The sequence below is a fragment of the Diplotaxodon limnothrissa genome, linkage group LG3 (genome assembly GCF_057381915.1).
Source record: "Diplotaxodon limnothrissa isolate DT_005_m linkage group LG3, D_limnothrissa_male_GT1.1, whole genome shotgun sequence".
NCBI classification, from domain to species: domain Eukaryota; kingdom Metazoa; phylum Chordata; class Actinopteri; order Cichliformes; family Cichlidae; genus Diplotaxodon; species Diplotaxodon limnothrissa.
In genome coordinates, this window is record NC_140598.1 from 70,746,709 (window position 1) to 70,763,348 (window position 16,640).

Consider the following 16,640-nt stretch of genomic DNA (forward strand, 5'->3'; position numbering starts at 1 on the left):
GATGTTGAAGCCATGGAAGAACAAGCGACAGGCTGAGATTATTTGGTAGTGCAGCTCTTCTCTAACCCTCGTCCTGCTGCTTCCTTTGTAGATGATGTGTCTGCTGACAGCAGTGCTGAATTTCCAGACCGGGCATCCATGATGGAGGTGCGTCTGCAGGCACAGGAGGACGAGATCACACTCCTGAAATCCTCTCTGGCTGACGCCCTGCGCAGGCTCCGCATCCACGATCAGGTCCTACAGTTACTGAAGCAGCAGGTCATAGCAGGTGGGTGATGTTAACTGAAAACTGAAACTAGTGTGGCTCGTCCGTCTCCGTTCATATAAAAGTGATTAGACTTGCAGAGTGCAGCTGCACACGCAGAAGAAACTAATAATCCACTTTGATCTACTCAGTGAACCCGAGTGCTGCACGGCTGCTAAGCCAAGCATGCTGCTCAGATTGTTCCAGCAGCAGCAGAAAGTTGTCCTCCAGCTCAGCCAGCGATGGGATCCGGCACCCTGCTACGAGGTACTACACCTTCCAGCCAAGGGCTTAAACGCTCAGGACGAACGACGAGGGGTCGTTGTGTTGTATTAGACAACACGCTTGTCTATTCAAACTGTCGTTGTGCTCATATGTCTGTGTGAACTGCCTGTATGACTGCTTTGTGTTGTTCTCAACCTTTGAACTCTCCAGCCAACTGTCAGACACCACTGTGACCAATGCAAACAGCCAAAGAGGAAGCTCGGCATCCACGGACATCCAAACCGTTCCAGCAACAGTGGACAAGTCGACCCAGACAGAGTCGACCCCGTCAGGCCAGGACTCGGCCCAGGACAGGGTCCCTCTCCACGGACGAGTCCAGAGCCTGCAATTGGAAGATGCACTCGTGGAAGGTCCTTCTGTATCTGAGGGAAACCGGGCCAAACTCCACCGTGTCCCTGGTATGGAAGAGGAGGATGAGGAGCCAGAAGAAGATGAAGGAGGAGGAAGAGGGGAGCAGGAAAAGGACCTAACATGGGCATCATCAGTTGAAGAGCCCATTCAGCCCACCACCATCAGAGGCCTCCAGAGGGAGGACCTCCTGGATGGCAGCTGCTCTCCGGAGGATCCAGGCTCAGCCTCGGCCTCATTCAAATCTTCAGACCAGAACCTCAGCTGCCGCTCTGGACCGCTGTCTCCCATCCACGAAAGAGAGAAGGCTCTGTGCGTGGTCCTGCCTCATTGCCGCGTTCTTTACAACCTCAATCATCTTTCCTTAATCGTTGATTGATTGCATGACTTTTAAGAACGAATCAACACTAACACTGACTTTCCAGATTCTGGCTCTGCAAACCCCAGTTGTGCTGCAGCCCGCTTTATGAACCAGACATCCTCAGGTTTGCAGGGTGTGTCATGCTGCGTTAGAATATGTCACCACCCGGGTGTCCTGTTCTGCTGTCTCGGTCACTAAAGTCCACACGTGCTTTCTTTTCAGTGTGTTTGAACTGGAGAAACACAAAGCTAAAGTCTAACTCATATATCCATATTAAGCTTCAAAGCACCCAGAGATTTGAATCCACTGGAAAATAGAATGAGAAGTAAACAAAAGGCATGTCTGCAAGCTGCACGGTGTATACTCCTGCTGCGTAGCTGCAGAGCGCCTCAAAATGACTCAGTGTCATGATTCTGTATGTGACACGGCGCCAGTAAGGATCTGTTTTTTTCAACTGGGTTTTGCAGATTTGCACAAACTGTTTCAACAATGTTTCACTATAATTAAGCTTGTAATCGCTCCTAATATCTTTGTGATTAAAACATATTCTCTTACAGCAAAGCATGTCTTCCATAAAGGACTACCTTACTAATAGGTGGGGACCACAGGGCAGGGCTCTGCTTTTGTTTACTGCTTTGGTTTACTTTGTTTACTTGTGCATGTGCTCTGTGTTTTGCCCTCCCTCCTTGTTATTCCTTTGAAAGGGTTTCCCAGAACATCAGTTTGACTTTTGCCTCTGACAAAAGCTCATGTGGGCCTCCAGGATCAAACTAGCACAAATTAGTATTCACTGCTTTAGACACATTAAGACTTTCAATATGAACTCAGAAGCTATTTTCACCATTGCAATCCCCTGCAAGCTGTCCAAACGGCATTAAACCTTTAGAATACAGTATAAAGAGTAATTATATTTTCAAATTTCAAATTTTAAATGATTTTGTTTCTGGTTACATTTTGAGAAATTTGGTATGTTGCTGAGATTTCAAACTCAGATGACATTACTACAAATAAATTTCATCTAATCGAATAAATTAGTCAAACTGTTTCATCAGGTCAGCTTCTTCCTCTTGTGTGATTGTTTGCATGGCCTTAACATTGTGTGTGTGTGTGTTTTAATCTCAATATTAAATGTTACTATTGTGCTTACAAAACTATTTAAACGTAACACTGGATACTTTCAGTTTGTATTTTATGATGCGTTTGTGTTGTAGAGCTCAAAGCAAACACAAGCCGACCTGTTTTCAAAGTGTCTGTTTAGGCAACAAATTGTTCCTTGTAGGTTTAAAAAATTTTAAATCCACACACAAATATTGTTTTTGTGAAGCTACAGAGCTTCTACTAGTTCTGACTGATTGTTTCCAGAATGTCCAGAATCAGAGTTCAAATAATTTGCAGATCAGTGGCAAAAAGCACGTTTGTCTCTGAAGTTAGCATAAATTTTCAGTAGCACTGTTTTTACACCTATAAGGAGGTCTTTCACACAATTGGCACAGTGACAGGTGTAGTAGGCGGGGCTTGGCAAAAGTTATTTATCCTTTGATGGAGAATGTAGGTGCAGCGGGGATTTGTGGGTGCTTCGCATGCAGAGGGATAGGTGCATTAAACTGTCTTGAGTCTGTTAAAGCTGACTCGGTGTTTCTGTGACGCTTTAGGGTTCGTAGAAACAGCGAGAAACTAGGGAACCCTGAAAGACAGAGGAAACGTCTAGACAAGAAGGCAGCATCTTCAGCAAACCTCCTCGCCCGCTCCCCAAGCCTGGAGAAGTGAGCCATCCTGCCATCACTCACAGATGTCACCACACCGCTCGCTTTGTCCCACGGCTGCAGCAGCCTCGCATTAAAGGGACACTTGTTGGAAGTCACCCTGTGAAACACTCATAAATACACATAATGCGATTGTGAAGCAACAGTCTGTGAAATGGCTTCTAATGTCTTGATTTTTCTCTCCGCAGCCGAGCTAAAGAGCTTATCGCCAGTGCAGGTGAGGTCATTGACAGCATCTTCATCAACAGAGGCCTCTGAGCCAAACTCCATACAGGCCCCAGGGTTCAATCAGGAGTCAGCCCACCACCGTTTCACTGAAACGCACTTTGCTGAATTCAAAAACAGCTTCTACGATCATCGTTGCATGTTGTTGTGTTTAATTTAGGTACTTTTCCAACATGATGGTCTGGCCTGGCTCCAGTGTTGGCAGGCCTGAGCTGTGCTGTGCTTCTGTACTTGTGACACAGAAACCCCGTTGGTTCACACATGTAGTCATTTGTGTAAAAATGAGTGGATTTCCCAACCAACCACACTTTTGTTTTGCATAGCTTTTATGAGCATTGGCCTTCAGTCTGGTTCTGGTGGTTTAGGCTTCATTCCCTTCACCAATCAGGCTCAGCCACTAGTTTATATCTATTATAGCCCCTTACATGAATAGCTGCGTTGGGGGAGGGGGGGCTTTTGAAGGATGGACCACTTTTAAACCTGTGTAATTTACTTGGACCACATCACATACTTGTTAATATAAAACTCTGACAGTTCTTGACGTAGTCAAATGCAAGAATGCATTTCATAAATTTGAGACTTTAGATCAGGGCGTCCAACTCCAGGCCTCGAGGGCCGCTGTCCTGCAGGTTTTAGACCTCACCCTGAGTCAACACATCTGAATCACATGATTAGTTCATTACCAGGCCTCTGGAGAACTTCAAGATATGTTGAGGAGGTCATTTACCATTTAAATCAACTGTGCTGGATCAAGGACACATCTAAAACCTGCAGGACACCGGCCCTCCAGGCCTGGAGTTGGACACTCCTGCTTTAGATGATATGAAAAACGTTGTGCTTTGTTCTGTCTCGAGTAGGGCTTTCTCAAACTCTCAGGATCGTTTCCACAGCACTATATCCGTCAGAGTTTGTTTGTTTTTGGGTTTATCATTTTATAGTTCTCTTACCCTTTATGGCTTTTATGTTACAATTTCAATTTTTTTCAATACATGCCAGGTGTCTTCTTGTGCCAGTACAGGATATGATGTCATCGGCTTGTTTGGTTGGTTGGTTGCAGTCAAGGTTACGTTAGCTAACTAGAACCAATAACTCAGGAGTAAACAAGGGGACCTAAACTAAAATTCAAAGCGGGTCACTTTTGTGCCGTCCAACATAAAACACAAAACAATGACTTTTATGTTAAGAAATCAAGATAAAGTAATCCAATCAGTGAGATGACATAAAAAACTGTCTCCAAATAGTGTGGCATCGCTTCCTCAGAGCCTCTGCCTCATTGGTGTTTTTTATTTTTGTTTTTTTTCTATCGCGCACATCGACCCTTTTTTAACGAAAAGGTTTACATTAACAAATTGATGCCATTTCTCACCAACAATGCTCCATCTGGTGGCAGATGGGTGCATAACATCTATGACACGATAATTTACCGGCACTGGGCAACAATTAAAATTTTAACAGTTAGGTTAAATGACTAGAACTTATATTACTCACTACTGACAACAGCGACGGCTAGTTGTGCATACTATACCTTACACATGGATCCTGGAATAACTAGAACTCCACAAGATCAACACGTGCTTTCATCTAAAATTTGATGGGAATATGGCGAAAAATACTAGAGGCCAACTTTAAGCCTGAGTCCCCATCAAGGGAAGGAATCGTCAAGGAGATGCTGTGTCCCACTGTTGTTCTGCACAGGTCTGAACTGCCTCAGTGAGGTCATTAACAAGACTGGTTTCAGATACCGACTATGACATTATCCACTTCCTCTACATGAATGCCATGAGTGAGCAAGACATCGGCTCACTGATCCACACCACTTTATTCTACAGCAGTGGAATCTCATGCAAACTGGAGAAGTGTAGCTGGATGGTAAGAAAGCGAGGGAAGGTAGTGAGAACTGAGGCGATTACACTACCAGAAGGAAACGGTGTAAACATCAAGGACAGCCTCAAGTACCTGTGAATCCCACGGGCAAGTGGGAACCATGAAGAGGCCGCTAGGAAAGCCGCATCCACCAAATACATACAGAGTAACCCAAGTCCTCAACTGAATTGGAAGAACAAGATTTAGGCAATAAATGCCTACGCCCTGCCTGTCATCGGATACTCTGATTGGATAATAAAGATGAGGAAATTCCTTACCGTGCATGTAGAGTTTCAGTCCAGCATCATGAGACTGTACACTAAGCACAAGGTTGGAGGTCGAGGACTACTGAATGTGAAAACCATTATCCAGGATGAAACTGATGGAAAGATCCGCACATCAGGAACACAACGGATGCTGTGTTTGGTGAATACAACTGGCAGCAGAAATCTGAGAAAGAAAATCAGAAATTACATTGCAGATAGAAAAAGTGTCTGTTACTGAGAAGCCTGCCAGTGGCTGGACAAAGCTGGACTGAAAGACAGCACAGAGGCACTAATCATGGCAGCACAGGAACAAGCTCCGAGCACAGGATCCATAGAGGCTGGGGTCTGTCACAGCAGGTAAGACCCCGGGTGCAGGCTGTGCAAAGATGAGACAATCCAGCACCTAACAGCAGGGTGTAAGATGCGAGCAGGCAGCGCATACTGGAACGCCATAGTATTATACAAGAATACAGGAATGTATTTCATGCCGAGTATGGCCTGGAATTCCCGAGGTCAAAATGGGATCCGAGAATTACTGAGCTAAGATTATGTGGAACTGGACATAGTAGTTTTGGGCAAGCAGAGGAAGACGACTGCAGTGAGATGACTCCAGAATCACCATACCAACAGTAAAGTTTGGAGGCGGGAACATCATGGTGTGGGTCTGTTTTTCAGCATACAACACTGGCACGCTTCATTGAAGGAAGGATCAATGGAAAAATGTACAGAGACATTCTTGATTTAAAAAGAAAACCAAGCTGCTGCCAGCTACCAGGATGATGAAGATGAGACCAGGGTGGTCATTTCAGCAAGACAATGACCGCAACCAAGCCCCACACAGCCAAGGAAACTGGATTTATTTTAGAGAAGATGAAAGCTGTAGATATTTTCAATAAAAACCTTGCTACAGTGTGATGTTACCAAACAAAACTGTGGCTCCACCGTCATGCACTTACACAGGAACTGTTGTATAGCTGCCGGCACTCCAAACTGTTCTAGCGTTTTCTGGTCAGTCAGACAGAAAGTTAGTCGGTCTCAACATTCACATGTCGTTAAGCTCATCCTTAATGTTTTACTTTACTTTGAGTCCCATAGAAACCGGCCAAGAAAACATGATTCGGCGTGGATTCTAAAGTTTGTGGGTGTAACTGATGTTAACGGAAGATTTAACCCTCTGAAATGTCTAAAGCTATAGTAGGCTATAAAGCTGTAGGTCAGCTGTGATTTAATGCACAGGGGATCTATTTGTTCGTCTGGCTAACCTTTATTTTTTCTCATTTACACACAGGATCCCCTGGCTCCAGAAGAGGAACCTACAGCCAAGGTAAACCTGCTCTTATGCAGCTTTATGTCTTCATCGTCTTTCATGGGGAGGTGGACAGGCTGCTTTTCCAGGAGTGTCTCACTCCCATTCTTGCTGCTGCTGCCAGTTGGCAACTGAGAGCTAGATTTTTAAAAATCAAATTATTCTAAAAAAGTAACCCAAGAAGTTTGGAACTGTGACTCACTCTCGCTCACTTGAGGAAGCAGACCGTTGACGACTTTTGGGTGAATTTTCTCTGCAGGGCTGTGTAGACAGAGGAAGCCCACAGATATCTCACACAGGCCCCACTTGGTTGTGCAAACATCACATTTCTTTATGGGCGAGCCCACTACGGGTCCCACGTGAGTTTTCTGTGATTAAGAACAGTTTGGTGATGAATCTGTGACACAAACCCATTGTTTGTTTTTCAGGACAGTCAATCAAAATGTTTATCCGAGGCCGACCCATTACCATGTACATCCCCTCCAACATCCAGAACTACGACGAGCTGAAGATGGAACCTCCCTCTGAGAGACTGGAGCTGGACTGGGTGTATCCTTCCACAATGCCACGTATTTGCGAGGGTTGTTACATTCAGACGCTGCTGGTTTTACCAGGACTAATGCCTCGTATGGTCTATACTGGTCTGGGTGCAATGGTTATAGCTGGCCTGCTCGAACTAAAGCAAGGTTCAGCAACACAGTTTTGTGTGTGATTTGTTTCTTTCTTGTATCTTGTTGTTACCTTAACGCTGTTCTGCTAGCTATGGTTACCGTGGACGGGACGGTCGAGCTAATCTGTATTTCCTCCCGACGGGCGAGGCAGTGTACTTCATTGCCTGTGTGATTGTGCTTTATCACATCAACAACCGCACACAACGGCACTATCGTAAACACACAGACTGCGTCCGCTGGTTAGTGGAATGAAGCTAATGAATAAATCATCCACATGTTGAAATCGAACTTGGCAGTTCAGCTGACTGATTAGCTACATAAAGTATTTGCCCCCTTCCTGATTTCTGTGTTTTGTATATTTGTCACGCTTAAATATCTTAAAATGGGAAAGAAATTTTACTATTAGTCAAAGTAAGTCCAAAATGTAGTTTTTAAATGAGTATTTAACTAATTAAAAACCTATTCAGCAGCTCTAGTCTGAGCTTCTCTCTAATGACTGAATTCTTTGCCCTGTGGTAACGGAGAGGCCCGGAGGAAGCTAAATCCAGCTGTTTGCATCCGTGATCTCATTCTTTCACCTTTAAAAGAAGTAAAATAAACAGTGTTAACAAAAATAGATTTTTAAGACCTGTTTCACTCTGTTAGACAGATGGTTTCTTAATTCAGCAGGTCTGTTGTTATCAGCCTGGGTGCAACTAGTGAAACTGAGCTCAGCTTTTATGAAGTACTCCTGGTCTACGGTGGTCAGTATCTATCGAAAGCGGTGCAAGGAAGGAACTGTTTTGATTAGTGTGAGACTAGACTGATTGCAGATATTTGTGGACAGAGGTCTGTGTGACCTGGTAACAGAAAAACACTTGTGTGTATCGGGAACAAGAGGGAAGCTACTGTCTGCTTTAACCTGCTTCTGAACTCAACTCCATTCCTTGGATTATCACTTGAGTCAAAGTATTTGCACTGCAGATTTTGGAGGGGATAAGCGTGCTGGCGTGCTACTGCATGGCACTGCACCACTGCACCAAAATATGTGATTTTGAGATTTCTTTTAAGAGCCAAGTTAAAATGGGAAACAAGTATGGTAGCATGTGAAGCAGAGACCAGCTGGCAGAAACAGTAGCTGAAGGGTCTGCGAGTATCATGTAGGTCCATGTGACAAAAATGTTTCATTTGTCTTTTGCCACAAAGTCCATGTTCAAATTGTGCATCCATGCATCATATTTGAAGATTGTATCAGCTATTTACCATTACAACTCTACACAGCTGCAAATGTCTGTTTCTTGACAAGGTTAAAATATCAATACTACAGTCTAAATATCAGGAGAGCTTCTCTTCAAAAACAGAGTATAGACAGGCTAAAGTTGTTCACTGGATGCTATTTGTGCCAAAAAGACAGCATTTAACCTTTGAGTCATTCTCATCGTGCTGCAGCCAAATAAACCTCTGTGACCAAACACAGACGGCACTGTTTATTTGACCGTAAGCACATGTTTGTCATTTTGCCATGATGGATGCAACCCACCACCCTCATGTTTCTGTGCAGCCAACTTGCAAAAGCTTTACACAGAAAATGTCTTTCTCTGCAGTCTCACACTCCATCCTGACAAAGTGCGAGTGGCATCTGGCCAGACAGCAGGGGTGGATAAAGATGGCAAGGTGACTATTGCTGCCCTTAAAATAACACAGCTTGCATCCATAGTTTGAGCGTCACAAGTTAAAAGATGATCGAACTTTTAAATGATATCAGGAATTGAGATGTGCGGAAACATTCAGTACAGCTTGGTTAACTTTGCAGCGAGTGGCAACAAACGAGTAAGTGATGTTTCTGTGTCTGCGGCAGCCTCTGCAGCTGTGTGTTTATATTTGGGACTCCACCACGCTGGTCACCCTGCAGCAGATCGGACCGGGAACCTTCCAGAGGGGAGTGGGATCAGTGGCATTTTCATTTGCTGTGAGTTGATTGCATCCTGGAACTTCATGTGTTTCCATTCACTTTAACAAGAGCAAGTAGATTTATTTGCCTTAGATTCAGCATGATTTTGGCCCCGCCCCTCCCTGAGCCTGGGTCTGTCAGAGGTTTCTTCCTGTTAAAAGGGAGTTTTTCCTTCCCACTGTCGCCAAAGTGCTGCTCACAGGGGGTCATATGATTGTTGGGTTTTTCTCTGTATGCATTTTTGTAGGTTCTACTTTACAGTATAAAGCACCTTGAGGCGACTGTTGTTATTTGTTGCTGTGTAAATAAAACTGACGTAAAGACATTATGTAATTCTGCTTTCTTTTTTCTGGTGGTGTGTTTTAGGACGCTGGATCATTTCTGTGTGTCATTGATGACTCTAATGACCACATGCTGTCACTGTGGGATTGCACGAAGGGCACCAAGCATGCAGAGATCAAGGTAACGGGAAGACGGTCAACGTCAGGTCCTAATGAGTTTGTTATTGCTTTAACCACCGAATCTATTCAGTAGACATACTGATGTTAATCTTTGACGGCACTCAGATGTTAGAATAACAGCAGGTTATTTCGTTTGAGTGTCGTACATTAAAGACAAATTGATGAAAAGACTCACTGGCAGTTGTTGCAAACACTTGATTGTAGTTATTAAGTGAAGGGGGCAATTATTTATGTAGGTGTAGACAGATTTTGTTCTCTTACAGTTATCTTTGTGTAATATTTATAAATATGTGTTTGATGGCATGAAAGTGTCTCTTGAAATCATCAGCGCTTCATCCTGTAACGCAGTGACAGGTACTCGGGTACTGTAGGTCCTTTTTCTCTGGAGATTGTGGGGGGCGGGGCGTTGGCAGCCACGTCTCCCCTCTGCTGTTATGGGCTTTAATCCCAAAATGCCTCATCTTCCCCGGGACCAGTTTCAGCACGTCTGTCATGGCAGCAGTGTAAATGTTTCATACATGCAAATACTGCATAGGATGGTGTTTGAACTTGTTTGTCACCTCAGGAGAAGAATTGAATGGGCTCGTTTAAGAGCTCCCAGGATCTTCTGTGGCACGTAGCAGGCTGCATGCATGGGCTGAAAACACCGTGTCAACATAGGATTCACAAGTGGTCAGAAAGTCGGTTTATGTGGCCCAAAATGCAAAACTCTGTTTATATTCTTTAAAATACTTAATGTGGTAGTTTGCTCTATGCATGAAACACAAGTGAAGGCAGTACCACACAACCGTGTGACAGTTTCACAACAACGTGCAACATTTTGCTGGCGACATTACCAGTGTTTACAGTGCTACAGTATAGCTCTGAGCTGGATCCTGAGTTGATTCAGAACTTCTCACTTATCTGCTGTTCACGGACTGGGCAACAAAGCATCTTGGGAAAGTAGAGGACTGCCAGCTTGTTGTTCCACGTCCATCAGTCTGACAGCAGGGCTCCAGTAGCAGCTCATGAGCATTTGTTAATGGGACTTCAAGTGTGTCGCGCTGGTCACCTGCTCACTTTCAAGATTAAGAGAAAAAAGATTCAAGCAAAATAAATCTTTCTTTTCTTTCACAGCTCAAAGTTGTTGTTTATGTATCTGATTCAAGAGCCTTAAATTACTTTGAGTGGAGCTGAAGTACGACTGATGTAACAGCACTAACCCTTCTGATGCTGTTGTGTGTTCAGACTACCAACGAGGCCGTGTTTGCTGTAGAGTTTAACCCTCGGGACAGCACCAACATCATCACCTGTGGAAAATCCCACGTCTACTTTTGGACGCTGAGTGGAGGACAGCTCACGAAAAAGCAAGGCATCTTTGGAGTAAGATTAACTTCAGTCGTGTTCGACCTGACTGACATTTCTGTCTTTTTAAACTCACTTAACGTGCGCTAGTGCAAGGAAGCAGTGGAAAATGGAGTTAGCAGCATCTTTCTGTAGAGGCCAAAAGAGGAAGAAGCTCAGCAAAGAGAACTGAAAATTCAACATCTCAAAAAAATGGATGGAAACATGTAAACGATCAGTTATTAGCACAGTTAATATAAAAGATCAAATAATTGTTTATTATTTTCAGAAATACAAGAAGCCCAAGTTCATCCAGTGCTTTGTGTTCAGCCTGACTGGAGATGTTCTCACCGGAGACTCTGAGGGGAACATCATGACTTGGGGAAAATCTGCTGCAGATATCAAAACTCTCGGGAAAGGAGCCAAAGGTTGGTGCTGTGTGTCAGTTCAAAGCCTAGAGAATAAAATGTCAGTATAAATATCATCTCTGTGGAGACACGTCGCTCTCACATGTGCTGGCAACAAACGAGATTTCAAATAAAATAAATAGAAACTTGGCAGAAAGATGAAGAAGTGATGATCCAGTGGGCGGTTTTACACACCTGAGTGACTCCAGGAGCTGTATTGTCAGGGATAATTGGTTTGGTCTCCCAAGCCAAATTAGTCACAGGTGAAGCTTTTATTTATACTGCACATTTAAAACTACAAAGTTCACCAAAGTGCTGCACATCAAACGTAGGGTCTATATGCTTCAGCGAAAAGGAAAGTTTGAAGCCTAATCTTGAAAGTAGAGATAGTGTCTGTCTGCTGAATCCAAACTGGAAGCTGGTTCCACAGAAGAGGGGCCTGAAAACTGAAAATATCCTCGGACACGTGTGATCTGAAGCGCCGCGCCTCTCATCCCCACACAGTGCTCGGGGTGACAAATAAGAATACTTTGGTCGACTGTGTCAAAGGCTGCTGTAAGATCAAAAAGCATTAAAATAATAGAATCCCCAGAGTCAGTAGATAATAAAATATTATTTAAAACTCCCTAAAGATTCTGTTCTGTGAAATGCTTTGAAACCAGACTGGAACAAACCCCTTATACTAAATCTCTGAAATAAAAAGGGTTTAAAGATTAGGCGATAGTTGGAGTTTTGTTTGAACATGTAAATGTGGTGTTTGGAAATTGTTCCTAGTTTTGGCGAGTAAGGGGTGACAAGTTGAGATGTTGGCTTACATCTGGAATCGTGTGACTGAAATGATTTGTTAGCTAATCAGAAGCTTTAAGAACTCAGAGATTTAAATGATAAAGTATAGTGGTGTGAAAAGTGCCTCCTTCCTGATTTCCTATATTTTTGTATGATTGTGCCACTTAAATGTTTCAGATAATCAAACGAATGTAAATATTAGGCAAAGATAACACAAGTCAACACAAAGTGGAGTTTATAAATGAAGCTGTTTTTATCAGGTAGAAAAAAACCTAATTGACCCTGTGTGAACAGAGATTGCACCCCTCCTTTTATAACTTAAGAGTATAATGTTTGGAAAGCAAAGTTCAGTCTCTCTAGCCACACATCAGCCTGATTCCAGCTGTTCACAACCAAGAAATCAGTTAAATAGGACCTGCCAAACAAAATCCAGACATCACGCTGCGATCCACATTCAGGAACAAATGAAAAACAAAGGAATTGAGATCTCTGTCTGGAAAAAGTTATAAATACTGTCGACCATAATATCCTATTAGAGCGATTAGAACATGCTGTAGGTATTACAGGTACTGTGCTGCAGTGGTTTGTATCATATCTATCTAATAGACTCCAGTTTGTGCATGTAAATGGAGAGTCCTCTTCACACACTGAGGTTAATTATGGAGTTCCACAGGGTTCAGTGCTAGGACCAATTCTGTTTACATTATACATGCTTCCCTTAGGCAGCATCATTAGAAGACATAGCATACATTTTCACTGCTATGCAGATGACACCCAGCTCTATCTGTCCATGAAGCCAGATAACACACACCAATTAGTTAAACTGCAGGAATGTCTTAAAGACATAAAGACCTGGATGGCCGCTAACTTTCTGCTTCTTAATTCAGATCAAACTGAGGTTATTGTACTCGGCCCTGAAAAGCTTAGAAATATGGTATCTAAGCAGATTCTTACTCTGGATGGCATTACCGTGGCCTCCAGTAACGCGGTGAGGAACCTTGGAGTCATTTTTGACCAGGACATGTCCTTCAACGCACATATTAAACAAATATGTAAGACTGCTTTCTTCCATTTGTGCAACATCTCTAAAGTTAGAAATATCCTGTCTCTGAGTGACGCTGAAAAACTAGTTCATGCATTTATTACTTCCAGGCTGGACGACTGTAATTCATTATTATCAGGATGTCCAAAAAACTCACTGAAAAGCCTTCAGCTGATCATGAATGGGCTTTTGGGAGTGTGTACAAGTTTTTATAAAACTTCTGGAATGATTTTTGTAATTCCTTCTTTATACACAACAGTTCCACATCTGGGTCCTTGTTAATTTTGTATACTCTATCTGCTCTTCTGCTTTCTCTGCTTTGGGCTAGCTTCATAATGTTTTTCATCAGAACCATAAACTGAGGGTTGTTTAAGGCGCCGTATTAAGTCTCCAGAGTGGAGACGGTTTCAGGGATCGTCTCTTATATGTATTGTACAAAAACAGGAGTGTGATCGGACAGGTCACAGGTTAATCTGTGGCGATACCTCTGAAGCATGACCTTGTGTTGACCAGGTCCCAACAGGGGCACATCCCCCCTCCTTGCTGAGGGAGAGCCTCAATAAATGTCCCCACACTAACATGTTTCTGTCTGACGTCTCAACTCAGAGTTGTAAAAAATGATTATTATGAAGAGAAAAGGAAGAAACCACGTTAATTACTCTCCATAACCATGAGAAGAATATAGCCACTCTTACCCAAATATCAGATTTGTAAAACAATCCCAGATCTTCAGGCGTCACTGTCTCTCCTGAACACCTGAAGCGGATGCCGCTCCGGCGTGACGAGCCCCTCTCTCGGTGTCTGCGTGCCGTGCGCCAAGCGGACAGCAACTGGATCACTTCATGTTCTGGGGTGCTGTAGGTTTGAGCACAGTGACAGGCAGTCACCACATCTCTTGTTGCTTCGCCTTGTATAGGCGAGTGCCGTAGTCAGAAAAAAACCCGCAGGATCGGGGGTTTGAAACTTGATGCGGTTTCTCAAAGTATCTTTGCCTCCCTGTATTCGTTGCGTCTCCTGAGGACCACAGAAGGACAGTCGTGGTCCACGAAACTCTTCATAAAACACCACCTCCCTCTGCCATGCTCTATGAAGAACCTCATTTTTTTCATACGATGGCTCCCAAACATCACGACAATGAAACTTCTGTTACGTTTGTCTAATATTTAAGTGTGTTTGATGATCTGAAACTTTTAAGTGTGACAAACATACAAAAAATGGGAGATCAGGAAGGGGGCAAACACTTTTCACACCAGATTTTACAGGTTAAATGAATTTTTGGTGTCGTGACTTCCCACAGAAACCTACCAGATCATGCGACAGACCAAAGCACACGAAGGCAGCGTGTTCACCCTGTGCACTCTACAGGGCGGAGGCCTGCTCAGTGGAGGAGGGAAGGACCGTAAAATAATCCGCTGGAGCGCTGATTTGGCACCTGAAAGAGAGTGTGAGGTGAACTACAGCTGTGTGTGTGTGTGTGTGTGTGTGTGTGTGTGTGTGTGTGTGTGTGTGTGTGTGTGTGTGTGTGTGTGTGTGTGTGTCACAGCTGGTGGAGAGACTCATTAAGGCATTTGTTCAGATTCCAGAAAAGTTCGGGGCGGTCCGCACTATCGCAGCCATGGACGAAGAGGAACTGTTAGTTGGTACGACTCGAAATGCCATCCTCAGAGGAACCTTCTCAGACGGCTTTGTGGCCATAGTGCAGGTAAGCTAACGACCTCACAGGCATCAGTGCTGTCAGGTCTGTAGATGCTTGCTGAGAATTTTAGTACCAAAAGATAAAACGTGCATTTTATACTTTTGTCTGATATATGATTTATAGACAGCTTAAACATTTAATATAAGCATCTTCCAAGTCTTTCACAGACTGGATGTATTTGCTACTATCACCTGATGCACAGTTAAGCAATCGGAATAGTTAGGAAAATGACGTCATTAGAGGTTTGTCCTGCAGAGCAGCCTGTCTGCAGCACTGTAACACAGCAGCAGACATACGACACATAGATTGGTCAGGTGTTGGGTCACATGTAATCTCACTTTAGTATCGTTTTATTCTGAAAAGCGACCTTGGTTACTAGTTGGTTAGTTTTAACCAAGGAGCTGCGGTGTCTAATATCAAACTGATACTGTTTGATGTCTTTTTACTTCAGCTTTGCTTGGATGGAAGCACAGATAACTCTTCTTCTTCTTTGTTTGTATTCTCAGCAGTGCTGATGAGCATCAGTTACTGACTGCCTGGGCTGAATTGTTGTGAAAAGCTGGTTAACTGAAAACTGCTGCAGCTCTGTAATGGTGTCACAGACACCACTTCACTGCAGCAAATGCAGTTTTATGACAGTCCCTGAGCTGAAGTGGCTGTTGGCCCAGGCCTTTGCTGCTGCTTTCCATGTGAAGGGTGAAGTGGAGAGACGAGCGCCTTCTGGGTTATTGAATTGGCTTATTTTGGGGCATTGGCCACAATTGCCCATAACGCTAGCAGCTGGTGCTCTTCTACCTCTCTGGCTCTTGATGTCAGGCTCCTGGGACATCGTGGTTCATCTACTTCTCCCTGCATTTAACCAGCCCTCACCTCTCCCCATAGCCAGGGCATGTATGACAGCTGATCAATGTTGAAGCTAACCCAACATCTGTTACTGCTTCTGCTTCACCTCACACGTGTCGAGCATTCAGATGACGGAAGTTTCACAATTTTAAACACACTGAAAAAATGAAAGACATGTCTGTGTCCTTTCAGAAGATATATGTGTATATATGTGAAACCATGTTCAAGCATTAATGTGTGTGCACGTTCAGCTATTGTCGTGTATATGAGAAGCTGTGCATCAGATATCAGGTCTGTACCTAGAAACTGCTCTCAGAGGTCAGACATTTAAATGTTTTAGGGCATTTATATTTATGTATTTTTAATATAGTGCGCCAAATCACAACAACAGTTACCTCAAGGCACTTTATATTGTAAGGTAGGGCAAAGACCCGTCAATAATGCTGAGAAACAGTTTTACTGTGTTAGTAGTATTGTACCTAGTAGGCCTCTAATCCATTATTCGAGTCCTCTTCTGGCCTCTAATAATGGGTTAAAATTCATTATTAGATAAATAATGGAATTTTAAAATTACTCTCAAATATGCTGTTAAACTGCAACACCACTTGTTGCTTTCATTTGTATTCCTTTGTGTGTCTGTGTGTGTTTCACAGGGCCATGTAGATGAGATGTGGGGGCTGGCCACTCACCCCTCCCAGAACATCTTCCTCACCTGTGGCCATGACAGGCAGGTGTGTTTGTGGAACACCGAGGAACACAAGCTGGACTGGTGCATCACCCTCGAGGTGAGATTCCTGAGTTCCAACCTTCATTCTTTGAG

At 43.6% G+C, this 16,640-nt stretch overlaps 1 protein-coding gene across 1 annotated transcript in view; it reads left to right on the top strand.

The window, feature by feature from the left end:
• eml3 (EMAP like 3) overlaps positions 1–16,640 on the top strand; it is a 32,337-nt gene that overhangs the window by 8,456 nt on the left and 7,241 nt on the right. The window contains exons 2-17 of the mRNA XM_085349763.1: positions 92–268; positions 397–511; positions 680–1,189; positions 2,891–3,001; positions 3,190–3,218; positions 6,644–6,679; positions 7,090–7,210; positions 7,422–7,571; positions 8,916–8,985; positions 9,170–9,280; positions 9,629–9,724; positions 10,951–11,085; positions 11,336–11,474; positions 14,579–14,730; positions 14,858–14,983; positions 16,474–16,605. Coding sequence (XP_085205889.1) covers positions 92–268; positions 397–511; positions 680–1,189; positions 2,891–3,001; positions 3,190–3,218; positions 6,644–6,679; positions 7,090–7,210; positions 7,422–7,571; positions 8,916–8,985; positions 9,170–9,280; positions 9,629–9,724; positions 10,951–11,085; positions 11,336–11,474; positions 14,579–14,730; positions 14,858–14,983; positions 16,474–16,605 — 2,210 coding nt within the window. The remainder of the gene's footprint in view (positions 1–91; positions 269–396; positions 512–679; positions 1,190–2,890; positions 3,002–3,189; positions 3,219–6,643; positions 6,680–7,089; positions 7,211–7,421; positions 7,572–8,915; positions 8,986–9,169; positions 9,281–9,628; positions 9,725–10,950; positions 11,086–11,335; positions 11,475–14,578; positions 14,731–14,857; positions 14,984–16,473; positions 16,606–16,640) is intronic.